The following is a 16870-nucleotide window of genomic DNA, read 5'->3' as shown; positions in this document are numbered from 1 at the left end:
GATCTGAATAATATGGTGGGCTTACGTGATTTGGGGCAGTGAGCAGGGGCGCAGCCAACTCCGGACGAAAGGGGTCCAAACTAATAAAGTCAAACTTTGCCTAATAACTATATACATAATTTTTTATACACACTATGACACTACTTGTAATTATAATTATATATATATATATATATATAAATTTTAATTATATTAATTAATACATATAAAAAATCATTTATAATTTAGTAATTTTCTTTTGTGGATTTTTTTTCTAAACAAAAATCAGTGTAACAAGTATAATTTTAACTGTTAAAAATAATTATAAAAAACAAGTATAAGCAAATTGTATATGTTATCATATTTTACAATAATAATTTCCAATAATCATCAAAGAATAGTTTATTACTTTCAAATTATTTAAAAATGTAGGAGAAAGAGAAATAATGTATTGTGATAATGGTCACTACCATAAAAACAAATTTGATCAGACCTCTACTACTTTCAAATAATATCCTGTGGTAATGGTCACTTCCTAGTAAAGCCTATATATTGCATGCCTACTTCATTGCTCCCCTTATCAACTATCATCTTTATATTCTGATACAGTTCTGCAGACATGCTTAGCTTGGCTTTTGCTGTTTATTTCCTTTTGACTGCATTTTCAGTGTTATCTTCATGTGGCCATTCATCACTTGGCTGCAATGAAGAACAGAGGCAAGCTCTTCTAAGGATCAAAGGAAGCTTCAAAGATCCATCATCTAGGCTTTCCTCTTGGGAAGGAGGTGATTGTTGCCAATGGAAAGGTGTAGTCTGCAACAATATTACCGGACATGTTGTCAAGCTTGACCTCAGGAATCCTTGCTTCCCACTGAGGCACCAAGGAGATTTTCAACCAAACTGTAACGCTCTTGAAGCTCAATATGTTCACCCTTCCATATTGCAGCTTAAATATCTCACGTATTTAGATTTGAGTGGAAACAACTTCCATAATAGTTCAATACCAGTGTTCTTTCAAACTATGCAGCATCTACAAGTCCTTTATCTCTCTTATTCTAATTTTTCTGGGAGAATCCCACACAATCTTGGGAACCTCACAAAATTGCGCCATCTTGATTTCAGCTTCAATTATCTTCTGTATGCTGATGAATTCTATTGGATTTCTCAACTTTCATCACTCCAATACCTTTACATGAGCGATGTGTATCTTGGTAAGGCGCAAAATTTGTTGCAGACACTCAACATGCTTCCTTCTTTGGTAGAAATAGAATTGATGAATTGTGGACTCAACAAGTTACACACTCATCAACTTGTTAGAGCCACAAACCTTTCCAGATTGGAAGTCCTCAATCTAGCAGAAAATGAACTTCAAGCTCCATTTCTGGATGCTTTTCAAAATATGAATTCCATTGCAGAGATTGACCTTTCTTCCAACAACTTGAATTCCACTCCATTTTGGTTGGGAACTTGTACTAACCTTGTCCATCTATTTCTCGATAGTAATGCTCTTTATGGCTCACTTCCATCTGCTTTAGAGAATCTGACTTCCTTAGTTTCCCTCGACCTTTCAAAAAACAATTTTGATTCTGTTCCATCCTGGTTAGGGGAGTTAAAGGGCCTTCAATACTTGTATCTTTCAGACAATGATTTAAAACATATTGAAGGATCTCTAGCATCTATTCTGGGAAACTGTTGTCATCTTCATACATTGGATATGTCAAGAAACAATCTTCAAGGAGACGCAATTGGAGTCTATATACAGTCTGGATGCATTAGGTATGATTTAATTCAATTGGGTTTGAGTAACAACGAATTTAATGATAGTTTGCCACCATGGTTGGGGCAACTTGAAAATCTAAGTGACTTGCTTATGTATGAAAGTAATTTGGTTGGGACCCTTTCTTGTGATATGATGACAAAACTTGTCAATTTGGAGTCATTGGTGCTTTTCAATAATAACTTTACCGGGTCTCTTCCTGACTGTTTTGGGCAACTTGTCAAGTTAGACACCGTAGTTCTTTCTTTCAATCATTTTCATGGTGTCATTCCTAGGAGTCTAGAGCAACTTGTAAGCCTAAAATATCTAGATCTTTCAAGAAACTCTTTAAACGGTACAATTCCTCAGAATATTGGTCAACTTAAAAATTTGATCAACCTCTATCTTTCTGATAATAATTTACATGGAAGCATTCCTCATAGTCTTGGTGAACTTCTAAACCTGCAAAACTTAGACCTGTCCCTGAATCATTTGGAGAGTTTGGTGTCTGACATAAGATGGCCTAAACAACTTGTCTACCTGAACCTTACCAATAACCATATCTCTGGGTCACTTCCCCCAGATTTTTCTGATAGGTTGCCCAATGCTACTCACATGCTTCTGGGAAACAACCTTATAAGTGGTTCCATTCCAAATTCATTGTGCAAGATAGACACATTGTACAATCTTGACCTTTCAGGCAACATGTTATCTGCTGAAATTCCTAATTGTTGGAGTGCTTCTCAAATACTCAATGAGATAAATTTGGCATCCAACAAATTATCAGGTGTTATTCCAAGCTCACTTGGTAACCTACCAACGTTGGCATGGTTGCATTTGAACAATAACAGTCTTCATGGGGGGATTCCATCATCTTTGAAAAATTTAAAACATCTTTTAATTTTGGATCTAGGAGAGAACCTTATGTCTGGGATTATACCTTCATGGATGGGGAGCATTTTCTCCTCAATGCAGATTCTAAGGCTGCGGCAAAACAGGTTGAATGGAACAATTCCTTCACAACTGTGCCAACTTTATGCTTTGCAAATCTTGGACCTTTCAAAGAACAACTTGACAGGCTCAATCCCTCTCTGCATTGGAAATCTCACAGGAATGGTTTCAAGAAATAAATCTTTTGTCACCCAACCTAGTGAAGGGCCTAGATATTCTGAATGGTATGAACAAGAGGTCAGACAAGTCATAAAGGGAAGGGAACTTGACTATACCAGAAATCTAAGACTGGTAGTCAACATGGATTTGTCAAATAACCATTTGAGTGGATCTATTCCTGAAGGGATAACATTACTTTCTGCATTGCAAGGCCTAAATCTATCCTACAATCATCTGTCAGGGCATATCCCTAAAAGGATAGGAGACATGAAATCACTAGAATCTCTTGATCTCTCTCATGACCAACTTTCAGGAACGATTTCAGACAGCATGTCTAGTTTAAGTTCTTTAAGCCACTTAAATTTGTCCTACAACAACCTTTCAGGACCAATTCCCAAAGGAACTCAATTGTCAACCCTTGATGATCCTTTTATTTATACTGGCAACCCATTTCTTTGTGGACCTCCACTGCAAAATGAGTGTTATGCTGATGATTTCCAACATGGCAATGAAGATGAGGAAGGAGAAAAAGATGAAGTAGAGAAATTGTGGTTCTACTTTGTCATTGCACTTGGCTATGGTCTTGGATTTTGGGTTGTGATTGGAAGCTTATTGATGAAGAAAAGTTGGAGGCGTGCTTACTTTCAATACATTGATGAGTTAACACAGAGGATGAACGTATCATGGGCAATACATTTAGAAAATTTCAAGGAAAGACTTACTGGAAACCCTGTTGCTGAGTGACACATTATTGTAATATTTATATGCCTTCTGTTTCTATTTTATGTGCTTGTAGATTTCATGTTTATTTTGCTTGATAAGTAATTACTTCACCTTTGTAAAGGGTAGTGCTGTTTTATTCTAGTTAAATTAATGATTGTCAAAATGTGCCAGCTTTAGATTTTTCCTATTCACAAATAATCTGAGTCTTGCTTTAATATTTGGAGGAAGTTGCTCAGGTACTACTACTTTCAGTATTTCGTGAGAAGAAATAAATAGGTTCTGCAAGTGTTGTTAGTAAACGCTCTCGAAAGGCCCCCTAGCAAGGTGGATAACTTCTGACGAGGATGAATCAGAAAAGGGGAGCTGGCTGTCCTTAATGTTACTAAGCATAAGCGGCACTTATTGATTTTTTTTATATAGTTTATATTTCATGGCCATGCATATGATGATATGCCCTAAAAAAATTGTCCTGCCATAATGGTGATGAATTCCTTGATCCACAGGACAAGTTGAAGTGAGACAGTACCATGGGACTGATAGGAGATATTACAAAAATCTAGCTCAACAGATTATATTTTAATCTATGTAATGAGATAAATCATTTAGTGTAAAAGCAAAAGAATGTTGTCTTCCACAAACAGGGTAAACTTAAATTTCAAGAACCTTGTTTTGTAAATAATTGCATACGCCCATAACAGTATAGTTAGGATATGGCCCAAGTGTTGGAATTTTATATTCAGATCATTAATATCTGCTATTATTATAAAATAATTATATTATTTATTTTTTATTAATAAATCTTATTTTATGTGATCAAATTAAGTAAGTATGTTAGACTATCAAATAAAATGATATGGGCCTAAATGATTATAGGTTATTGTTATTTCGTTAGGGATTAATGAAAATCCTAGTAGGTTAACATATTATAAGAATGTTATGATCTCTAATATACTAAATAACAAAAAATTATTTTTCTCTTCTCCCCATCAGATTCGGTTGAGTAAGAACTATGAAATCACCGGTTACCCTGTAAGCCAATTATTCATTGTCTGTACAACATTCTATAGTAGATTCTAAGAAGAATGCATAGAGCAGGAAACACATACGGATTCAGGTATTTCTCTATCCTTAATAATTAAACATATTGTAGATTATAGGACCTTCGGTAATTGTTCTAGGTTAGGACCTACTTGTTCCTTTTAAATTCTGCATAAAGAACAAAGATCACTTAAGGATTAAGGATAAAAAAAAATTGTTTGACTATAAGGATAAAAAAATGGCATTTTGTTCATATTTCTATAATCATAAGTACTATATGAATTCATGGATCGTTCAGATATTTATTTATGAATTGTTTGATTAATTTGAATTCAATCTCTTTTGCGTTCTTCTGTTGCAATAACTATTCTATTATTGCGTTCGGAATTTATTTTCTTTGTTCAGTAAAATTGCCTTTGGATTTTCATATGTGATAACAATCCTAATTGGCTTGAAAGGTTTTGCGTATTATCAATCATAATTCATAAATAATATATGGAATGTGGTTTCTGGCTTTCAATATTTTTTTTGTCCTGGGTTGTATTTCCTTTTGGCATATAATGTAGTTATTTTTGTGTGTGATATTAAGACTGTACAAGATACATCGGTGATATGTCTAAATAGATTCCAGTAATATTAATCAATTATATATATATATATATATATATATATATATATATATATATATTTTTATTACTTGGTTTAAAAGATTTATAATTATTCTGAAAATCATTCTTGTGTGTATGGATGTCTTGTTTCAGCTTTAAGTTTTTCTCTCAAGATAAAAATTGCGTGGATTATTCTGAAAATTTTGATGCATGGAAAATTTTTGATATATGGAAAATTAATTGAGATGCTTCTCTGAGTGTTGGTAGCCATTGAACTCCCATGCATTGGGGTTTGCATCTTATGTGCAAATTTGTTAAATTTGAGACCTCCCATTTATTTAAATTGTCTAGTTTTTTTGGTTATATTAATTGAAATAACATGTTGCCAAAGTAATTTTTATGTGTAAATTGACTTAATTGAATTTACATAGATGTTTTATGAAATTATTCATGTGAATGATGATTGACCCAAAGAAAGACGCAATTTGGTCAGATAATTACATGTTTGTGATGGTAAATGTGTGATGATTACAAAATTAATTTCCATGTGAATAATGGATTGTCCAAAGACAACCATTCTTTGACAGGACTGATTATCGATATTTGATTATTGTGTAGAGAGTACCACTTGCAGTCAATTCTTTTCAATCTAAAGATTGAAGATTAATGGTCTTAAAATTTACAAATTTGGATTTCAAGTGAGCTATATAAAGCATGAAGCTACTTGTGAGACTTTTCTCATGAAAATCAATCGTAAGATATTTAATGCTTGGCCAGGTTTCATTCATGGACATGATGGTAAACATTTGACAATTATAAGGTTTAGGGTAAACGATAAATCAATCCAAAGAGGAGTTTATTTGTTTTAGCTATATTAATTGTTGGTATTTTGATTTATTCAATAAAGTTCTAAATTTTATTTTGGAATTCAAATAAAAACATTAAAGATTTTTAGTTTGTACTCACTTTCTTTCACACAATTCGGTCAGTTGAAGTCAATCAACAACTGGTAAGGGAATAAATGATCTTCTAACTAGATTATTTCATAAGGTATGCAAGAAAGAAAGTGAATACCTCTAACGATATGGGAAAACAAATAAAACCTAAGGGTGAAGCTACGAAGGACAAATATCAAAAGAAACAACTCAAGTTATAATTATTTCTTTTGTTAGCACATTAAATATTTAAAGAAATATTTATTTATTTCTTTTGTTTATTCTGAAGATTGTTTGGCTTTAGTGCATGGAAAAATTTAATTGTGTGTCACTAAGCATAAAGTAGAAAATCAAAATTTTAAAGCATGATGACACAAAAATTTGTAAAGCCTTTTCTTTAAGAGTATATCAGTTTGTGTTATAGGAATCCTAGATTCCATTGACCATAAAGTTTTTATGGTATGTGTTGAATACATTAGTTACATATACAATAATAAAGATCTCAAAATATAATTAAGTCCTAATGATGACTCTTAAAGATATGGTGAGGATTATGACAAGTAGTTGTACCTCTCTAGAGTTATTACAAAAGACACACTAAAGTTTGTAGCTTACATTGACAGAATACTCGTTAGATTGGTTAACTAATTACTTGCAATTGTAAGGATATCCACTAAGGCAAGGTTTTATAATCCTTGCATAAGGAAATTGAAGTCTTAGTAGTGAGCAATCAAATTTTGAATTACTCTAGAAGGATAAAGAGGTATGAATTATATGTTGGATCAAGTGACCCCAGAATAATTAAGAAGGGGGGTTGAATTAATTATTCCTAAACCTTTACTAATTAAAAATTTATTTTTCTAAGACTTTTACTATGTTGTTAAGTAAATAAAGAGTAGAAAAGAAACTTAACCAAAAGTAAAAGCGGGAATTAAAATGCACATCGAAAATTAAAAGAGTAGGGAAGAAGGAGACAAACACACAAGAGTTTTTATACTGGTTCGGCAACAACCCGTGCCTACATCCAGTCCCCAAGCGACATGCGGTCCTTGAGATTTCTTTTCCAACCTTGTAAAAATCCTTTTACAAACAAAGATTCACAAGGGATGTATCCTCCCTTGTTCTCTTTGAAAAACCTAGTGGATGTACCCTCCCTTGTTCTCTTTGAACAATGTGACATCCTCGAATTTCTATCCGGAATTTTGTAAGCATTATATTTAAATAATTATATATGTATTATTCAGTGTGTGTGTGTGTGTGTGTGTATATATATATATATATATATATATATATATTCTTGGTAGAAGTATGTACATTGGGGGAGAAATACGCGGGCTAGATTAATTAACGAAGAGTAATCCATAACTGAACGCTTATAGAGTAATTCACAATTAATTAGTCTAAAAATTATCATTTTGCGTGAAATTTAAAATTTAACAAAACCAACCTCTGAACCATGCTCAGGGTCTCATTCTGAGCGTTTTGATATATATATATATATATATATATATATATATATATATATATATATATATATTGCCTACTTTCAAAAACGGGCCCCGACGGGTGTAGAGAAACGCGAGGAACTGGAACCAGGAGGTGGCACGAAAACCGAGGCAGGATTTCAGCATCCAAAAAGGTCCAGTTTTTTTCTTCTTTTATGGCTGAGTATGTGGTCAAATCAAAGGAAAAGGTGAGCCCTTTTTGCTCCAATTAAAATAGGACATGTGGCATTGCTTTTGAAAAGGAAAGGAAAAGCATTTTTATAAAAAGCCAAATCTTCTCTCTCTTTCTCCAGAAAATTCCAGCAGCTCCCTTTTCTTCTTCCACGTTACTTTTTCTTCCTCTTCTTCTCCACCATTGTTGTCTCACTTGAAGCTCCAAATTCCTCTTCATTTTCACACCAAATTGCAAGGAAAAGCTATTTTCAGAGGCTAGGAGCCTACCTCTACCTCGTGGGACCTTCAATTTCAGGTAAGGATGGACTTCTTCTCACTTGAAATCTGTGGGTTTTGGGTTTTTGGGAGCTATAATGGGTAGTTCTACTAGGTTATTGCTTTAGGGTAGTTGTTTGTGAAAAAAATTGTTGTAATTATGCTAAACTTGACATGTTTGATGTAAGCAAAACTACCCATGTTGATTTAGGGTTTAATAATGATGCTTTGAGATATATGTATGCTTAAAAGGTAGATATAAAACTGGTAGAGAGGATGGGGGGAGTTAACTTAGAGTTAAATGTGAGAATGATAGTGTTGTAGGTGGAAAAGTGTGAGATTTTGAGGGTTAGAAAGCCAAATTTGGGGTTAGTGGAAATTGGAGTCTAAAGTGAGTTGATTCTAGTTTAGAATGTCAATTAGGACTTGTAGGAAAGCTTGATTAGAGCAAATGAGGAAAATGAGTGACAAATGTGAAAGAAAAGAGCCATTTACAGTGTAAATTAAGTGTTGAGAGGTCAAATTTTGAATAGGTGGAGATTTTACCTTGAAATCAGTTTGAGTAAGTCTAAATCAATGTTATAGACATGATGAAGATGAGAGTTTACCCCAAAATTACCCAATTTTCATTTTCACCTTTCAAACCTTGAAAATTCACTAAATTTGGTGGGTTTTGGATACCTATGTTTTGCTTTACCTTGGTTTGAAGTTTGTTTTTGGCTTGAACATGATTTATACATGATTTAGGACTTGTAGGATCCAATTTGAGTGGAATTGGATGCATGTAAGCTTGATTTCGAAAATCTGCAAAATTATGCAGCAAAGCTGTCAAATTGTGCAGCAAATTCTGCCAATTATGCAGAAAAAAATGGTTGTGCAGTGCTAGTTTCTGCTTCCACGGGAAAGGTAGTATATGTCGTGTTCTAGACATTGCTTAGCAGATCCCAACGGTCAAAATTTACATTTTTGTATTAGGAACCCCCGGTTAAATTTTCAAGGCGATCCAATGGTTAACGAATCGGAACGAAGAGGATTTTGCTGAGGTATGAGGGTAGGAAAAACTCTGTGGAATTTGAATGAATCTTGTGCAAAGATTTCTGCCTCCACTCTGTTTTTCTTTGTTTAAGGTAGTTTCATGACAAATGGAATTGAATTGTTTGGATATTGTGAAAGCTTGGAGGGGTTGATGGGGACCCGGTGCTGAGAGGAACAAGGAGAAGGACTACGTAGGTGTGCGTGAGCTCAATTTAAAGGTGGGCAACTGCGGATGGTGTGCTTATGCCTGGGCTTGTGGAAGTGGGATATTTGTTTTGCGCCATCGCCCAATTGCCACCTAGTACCACATATGACGGGTGCTCCATAATCAAATAAGCCTGGTGTGAGAAAGCGTGGAAGAGTCAGTCTTCCTACTTTTATTTGTTGACCACAGAGTGGTACCTGGAGATATGTCGCGGGGGTCAGAAGACCTTGGGGACGTCAGGTGGGGTGCTATTGCCCAAAACCAAGCTTGGCCAATCCCGACCCAACCCGAGCATAGTCAGCCAGTGAGAACCTGTGACGTACCTAAGCATGCGAGCTCCTGACAGTCAACCAATAAAGGAACAAAAGTCCACGAAGCAGGGAGGCTTGTGTGGCGGCTGACCAGCTATTTATCTTGGGTGTTATCTGAAAAATACCCTCTGGTAATCGATTACCATTCGTGGGTAATCGATTACAGGGTTTAAAAATTGAAACAGGATGTTCAGTAGCTTTTAGTAATCGATTACCAATTGGGTGTAATCAATTACACAGTGTGATATGCTACTGGTAATCGATTACCAGTTGTGTGTAATCGATTACATAGTGTTACCTGCCGCTGGTAATCGATTACCATTTATGTGTAATCGATTACACAGTGTAACTATTAGGTTCCAATGTGCAAAGGCTGTGTAATTCGTTTTTGAGCACTGGTAATCGATTACATACTTTGGTAATCGATTACCAGGGGGGAAATCCCTTGAAAAAGACATTTTGACTATGCGTAGCCGTTATGGGACGCATTGTACTGACCTGTATAGTTAGATTTCTTGTGAAAGAGTCTACCCCTTTCTTTTATCTCTTGTAGATCATAATGGCAGCGTAGTTGATCCATGATCGTGTCGCGATGGAGTGCCTAGAGGGTGTTTGGGAGACCCTCAAAGGCAATGAGAGGTGCCGATTCCGTGGCACAATTCGACTCACTGCTATTTCGCTAGTACATCCGGAGTAACCCGCACGCACACTTCAGTAGCCTGTGGAGTGGATACTACCTACGCCTACTCCATATCGACTAGTGGAGCTAGTTCAAGTGATAGAGGTGTCATCCTCTGAAGAGGATCTTGAAGAGGACCCAGAGGAGTTACCTCCTGAACCTGCTATGGACGCCCCTGACTTATCAGAGGATGATGAGGACCCACTCCCTGATGTTGATTCTCAAGAGGATATTATGTCAGCATCTGAGGCAGGCTCTACAGAGGAGAGTGGCCCTGGAGGGACAGCGATTAGTGACGACTCTTCATCGTAGCAGACGGCTCCCTAGATTAGGCATACATACTTTTTGTGGGTGGGTGTATCTAGTTCAGACTGCTAGGTTTACTCTTTTGATTTTTGGATGGGTAGACCTCTTGTATAGAAATTTTGATGGTTGTATATATTGTGGCTGAAGCCACCACAATTGTTACCTTTGCTCTGGATGTCACTGTGTTACTTTGCAAACTCCCATATTTTGGACAGTTTTTTATGATGGAAACAATTATGTTTTATCTTGTTATTTGAAAAACAAATGTTAACGAACTTTATTTGAAAAGAGTTTACCGACCGCACCTTATTATTTCTCACGTGACGACCTAAAATGATGGCTGGTATATTTTTGAAAGAAAAATAGTATGGAGGTTATGAGTGATAAGAAAGAACTGAATCCGAATAGAGTTGTGAACTGGCCATTCAGGACTCTATAGTGATAATTTTTCTTCTGAAATTAATTACCGTGAAATGAATAACGGTGTGAAAAAAAAATAGAGAGAAAAAAAATTTCCCAGGGTTTCTACTATTTAATTTATTACTATTAAGCCAGTCATTATTTAGGGACGCCACAAACAACCTAGTGGATGTACCCTCCACTAGAACTGATCCACAAGAGATGTACGCTCTCTTATTCTCAGTCAAACCCAAGTAGATGTATCCTCTACTTGTACCACAAAGGATGTACCCTCCAATGTGTTAAGGCAAAGTTCTCAGGCGGTTAAACCATTGAAACTTTGTGAATGGGGATACAAAAGAATTTTCAGGCGGTTAGTCCTTTGAAATCTTTTGTATATGGGAAAGGGAAGAATCAAAAGAATTCTCAGACTGTGTCATTTTGAATTCTTTGACAACGGAGAAGGGAGACACAAAAGAATTCAGGCGGTTAGTCCTTTGTTCTTTTGGAAAAGGGAGAAGAGAGACACAAAAAGAATTCAGGCGGTTAGTCCTTGGTGAATTCTTTTTGGCAAATGAAGAAGGGAATGAAAAGAATGAATAGCACAAGTTTTCAAGGTTTGGAAAACCAGAAAACTTTGGAAAGCTTTTGGCAAAAGGAAAAAGAAGAAGAAGTTCAAAGAGACTCAGAAATCAATGTGAAAAATTGCTTGTGTAAAGAATGAATTGGCAAAGATTTTTTAAAATGCAAATCAAAGCCTTGCATTTATAGACTCTTCATGTCTGGCCAAGAGGACCATTTAGAAGAGTTATTATTTTTAGAAAAACTTAAAACCAATTTGAAAAAGTCAAAAACCATTTGAAGAGTTACATCTTTCGATTTGTTCAGAAACAATCACTGGTAATCGATTACCAAATCAGTGTAATCGATTACACAAAGCTTTTTTGTGAAAGGATGTGACTCTTTACATTTGAATTTGAATTTCAACGTTCAAACACATTGGTAATCGATTACCAAACCATTGTAATCGATTACACCATTTTGAAATCAATTGGAACGTTATAAATTCAGTTGAAAGCTTTTTGAAAACCATTTTGCTACTGGTAATCGATAACAATAATCTGGTAATTGATTACCAGAGAGTAAAAACTCTTTGGTAAAAAGGTTTTGAGAAAAATCCATGTGCTACTCAGTTTCTGAAAAAACTTTTTCATACTTATCTTGATTAAGTCTTCTCTTGATTCTTGAATCTTGAGTCTTGGATCTTGATCTTGATTCTTGGAAGCTTGAATCTTGAAACTTGATTCTTGAAATCAACTTGAAGTGTTCTTGATTCAATATTGAACTCATTCTATGATTCTTGAGATCATCTTTGTTATCATGAAGTGTTCTTGACCTTTGAGCTTTTTGTCATCACCTTTGTTATCATCAAAAATTCTTTGAATCAATCTTGATTCATCATGAAGCTTGCTTCTACATTATAATCTCAAGTTAAGTATGTTTTTTTATAGATAAAGAGCAATTAAATTCTTTGAGGATATTGAGTTTGAGGGAGATATAAGGTTAAAGAGCACCATCTTTAAGGAAGAATTTGTTTTAATTCATAAACAAATCCATAAAGTTATTATTAATGTGGAAAATTTAGATCCTTGTAAGGATATTGTTTTTCTTCCTCCCATTCAAGATAAAGAAATTGTTCCTAAAGGTCAAACTTAACACCCTCAAGAACTACAACATTAGGAGCCAATAATTTTTGTTTTGATCCACTAAGGAAGAGATAAATACTATTTTGGATATTTATCTATTATTTTTCTAGGAAAATAAGGTAAATGGTATAATGGAAGATGATTTTATCAACTCCCAATAAACCATAGATGATGCAATCCTACCCCCCAAGGGCATTGGATAGAAGACTCCAAGAAGATTGGGCCAAAGATGCAAGAAAAGGCCCTACGGTTCTCATGAGCCTTAGGGTAAATTCCAGGCCCGTGGGCTAAGTATGAGTCCACTTATCATTGTACATATTAGATTAAGGTTTCATTATTTTTGGGCCTTGTATTTGGGGCTTCATAATGAAGGTAGGGTACCCTAAAAATGTAGGATTTTTCAGCCCTTGGATTTTAGGGCACCTAGACTAGTTTTTGTATTGGGGGTAGTTTTGTAATTTCATATGCATTAAGTGAATATTTGATGTATGTGTTGGAAAATAAATTTAATTAAATTTGGAGAAGCTCAATCCAATTAAATTTTAGAGGGGGAGGTGAGTATTTGCTTGCTACACCCCATTGGTACATCATATAGTCACACTTTGTGCATGTCCTTCATCTTAGACTTGATCTTGGATTAGTGGGCTGAACCATAGCTAAAATTTACTAATCATAATTAGTTAAATTTTGGCTCCACAAATTCAAGTAAAATTTGAATAGAAATTCAAATTTCCCTCCAATTTGTATGACACGTAGGCTATAAATAGAGACCATGTGTATGCATTTTTTGAACTTTGATGATGTCAGAATTACACTTCAAATTTCATACCTCATATGAGGCACAAAATTTCGTGTCCATTCTCTCCCTCTCTCTACTCATCTTCTCCTACCTTCAAGCTCTTATCCATGGCTTCTTGTGGTGGTGAGCTTCTTCTTGACTCATACTCTCCTTGAAGTAGCGTCTCCAACATCTTTCTTCCTTCTCCATTCCGCTGTCATGATCTTCAAGAAGCAAATGACTCCATTGATGAAGAAGATCCAAGGCCTACAAGCTTCACATGGAGCTACATCATGTGGTATCAAGAGCATCTTCATCTAGGTGATGTTCTTTAGCTTCCTCTACCTTTTTGTTCAGTCAAATCACTTTAATTCCTTGTTCTTCATCTTATTCTCCATGTATATCCTCCATTGTCTTGTGGTTTGGTGCTGTTTAGACTAGATTCAAGAAAGTAAACCGATTAAATCTTAGATCTACACTTGTTCTTGCATTTCAATGGTTCAAATTTTATAGATCTACTCTTGAATCATGTTTTTGTGGTAATTTTAGGTTCTATCATTTTTCAGTTATAATATTTTTGTGCTGAACCTTTAGATCTAAATTTTCTTCCAAAATATTGATTAGAAAATAAAACACAAAAATCTAAGTGTAAATCACTTAATCCATATTGTCTTAGAGTCATGTTTAGTCATAATAATTGTCACATTATATTCTATGTTTGTGTTGAATTTTTATTTTGTTGATTGAATTCTATATACATTTGTTCATGTATTTTTTTTCATTCTTAGCCTATCTTTTGAGTTTTGAGTCTAATTCATGCATGTTATTTTGTTCATAACATGTTCTAAATAAATTCCTAGAAGTAGTATTGTTGTTGAACTTTGTTTTGTTTTATAAGTTTCCTATATGATGCCTTTGAAGAAATTGAGTTGTGGTGCTAAGTTGTGGCTGGATTTGTGAATCAAAATAAGTCTTAAGATCTCTTGAATTATTTTATTCAAGAAATTTAAGCATAAGAAAACACAAATTGTAATTATCCAAGCCTTAAGCAACATAAACACTGCTCTTGATTTCTAGGTAGAAATCGCTAGTGCTGGCAGCTTTAACATACGAACTTGTAAAAATTACTGGGAATTGGTCATTGTGAATTTTGAACTGAAAATTTTACTGAATTTTCTAGATATCTGGACCCAAATTAAAAAAATGAACCAAGTGATTTGGAGGAAAGGAAAAAATAATAAAAATCACACAAGTTGGCAGGAAAATCAATGTCCAGGAAAAAAAAGTGAAAGGGAAGTGTGCTTGTTGTTTTGGCTTGAAATTTGTTCTATAATTGATGCCTATTTTATGTAAATCTTAATTCTGAAATTTCAATTGAAAATCAGTGTGAAAACAAGTGCCAAAACTAGAGGTTTCTTGAGTCTAATTTTTTTTAGTTTTTTTTTACTCTACTCTAGAGCCATTCTAGGTTTCTCTTTGAGTCCTAGCTTGCTTTTGTGTGAATTTTATTGCTTTAATTGTTGAATAATCCTTGAAAATTTGGCTTATTAAAACTCTATTGGTTTAGATTTCATTTCATTTTTTTCTTTGGTTATTGCTTGCCTCTTTGTTTCCTTGTTTGTGAGTTACCATATAGGGTATTGGAAAGGAAGATTGGTGTCATCCCTTGAAGAATTTGAGTCAAGAAGCAAGGGGCCAACAATCTTAAGAGCCATTGGACTAATAAGCACTCCAAATTGAGTGAAACACCAAAGAGATAATAGCTACCAATATTGAGGACTTTTTTTTTGTAATTTTGTAGTTGGCAATTTGCTTTGCTTTCAAATTTTGTAACAAAAAGGCCTTTCATTGGAAGTAAGTTGGGAGCCTCCAATAGGTCACCCTACTTCCATTTGTGAGTAATAATTTTAGGCAATTTTCCCTTAGGATAATGAGTGTTTTGTTGGGAACCTTAAATGAGGTCATCCAAACACTCTTAGGATCCGCCTAGTTTGCATTTCTTGCACTTTAATTTCTTGCTTACTTTCATAGTTTATTTCCTTTACCTTCCATTGTCAAACCGCCTAGATAGCTTGCCTTTTACCAATTAGTTTTTACCTTATCTTTCACACCTCTTTTAGTTTTTATTTTGGCTAGTTTCATTCATACTTTCTTTTACCTTTTGTTTTCAAACCCTCAACAAGAAAAAACCACAACTTAGGAACCGACATGAGTCTTCATTCTTCATCTAGTGTTAACAGTGAGGGTTCTACTCCTAAGGACCCCTTGTATAAGATATTAGATGAGTTGAGATCCCTTAAGTTGTGGAAAGAAAAACAAGAGAGAAAGGAAAAAGAAAAAAAAGTGGAAGAAATAAGTCAAGATGAAAGAGAGAAAATAAGAGAGGATGAAAGAAGAAAAATAATGAAAGAAATGAAAAGACAAAAACATGCCTCCTATAGTAGTCATGACTCTTGTAAGAGTTTAAGAGAAGAACTTAGTGACTATTACAGAGGGCACCATAGTTCACATACTAAACATCATTCCCAAAGAAGAGAAAAGGATAGAAGGCCTTAAGATGTTAACATTAGCCTCCCATATAATGTTGAGGTCTACTTTGATTGGGAAATAAAGGTTGAACAACTCTTTGCTTGCCATAATATTAGCGAAGAGAGAAAAGTTCCATTGGCTACCCTTAGCTTTCAAGGGTATGCCCACTATTGGTTGACTTCCCTTGTTAGGGAATGAAGGATTCATGGGGATCCTCCAGTAGAGTATTGAAATGATCTTAAGAGTGCCCTTAGGAAGAGACACATTCCCTCCTATTATGAAAGGGAGCTTATGGACAAGCTCCAAAGGCTTAGACAAGGGAGTATGAGTGTTGAAGAATATAGACAACAAATGGAACTACTCCTTTTAAGATCTGTACTTAGGGAGGAGGAAAGAACAAGAATAGCTAGGTTCCTTAGTGGGCTTAATATGGAAGTGAGGGATAAGGTTGAACTCCTTCCATATAGGGACCCAAATGAGCTAGTCCAACTTTGAATAAGAGTGGAGCAACAACTTAAAAGAAATCCTTCTTCAAAATCTTATGGCTTTCACTCTTATCCAAGGAAAGACCAACTCAAGGAATTTTGGGGGCTGCACCTTCAAAACCCAAGGAAGATAAGGGTAAGACCTAGAGAAATCCACCCTTAAGACAAGTTCCCAAGAAAGGACTAGCAACATTAAATGCTTCAAATGTCTTGGGAGAGGTCACATTGCCTCTCAATGCCCCACAAAGAAAACCATGATTATGAGGGATCAAGACATTTATAGTAGTCAAGAGGAGACTACTTCTTCCCCTTCCTCTAGTGGAAGTGAAGATGAAGTAAGGGGTGAAGAGTCTA

The 16870-nt window shown here is 34.9% G+C and overlaps 1 protein-coding gene across 1 annotated transcript; it reads left to right on the top strand.

Moving 5' to 3' along the window:
- The first annotated feature begins 578 nt into the window (after positions 1 to 578).
- Positions 579 to 3913, top strand: LOC102664783 (receptor-like protein EIX2). The gene has a single exon (XM_006605684.4). It carries the CDS (start codon positions 599 to 601, stop codon positions 3587 to 3589), a length of 2991 nt encoding a protein of 996 aa, XP_006605747.1. The 5' UTR covers positions 579 to 598; the 3' UTR covers positions 3590 to 3913.
- The last annotated feature ends 12957 nt before the right edge of the window (positions 3914 to 16870 follow it).

This window comes from Glycine max, chromosome 20 (assembly GCF_000004515.6).
Source record: "Glycine max cultivar Williams 82 chromosome 20, Glycine_max_v4.0, whole genome shotgun sequence".
NCBI classification, from domain to species: Eukaryota; Viridiplantae; Streptophyta; class Magnoliopsida; order Fabales; family Fabaceae; genus Glycine; species Glycine max.
This window is presented reverse-complemented; position numbering and strand designations above follow the sequence as displayed.

Excerpts from the sequence above, each read along its gene's own strand:
- LOC102664783 (XM_006605684.4), top strand. The coding sequence starts at position 599 with ATGCTTAGCTTGGCTTTTGCTGTTTATTTCCTTTTGACTGCATTTTCA.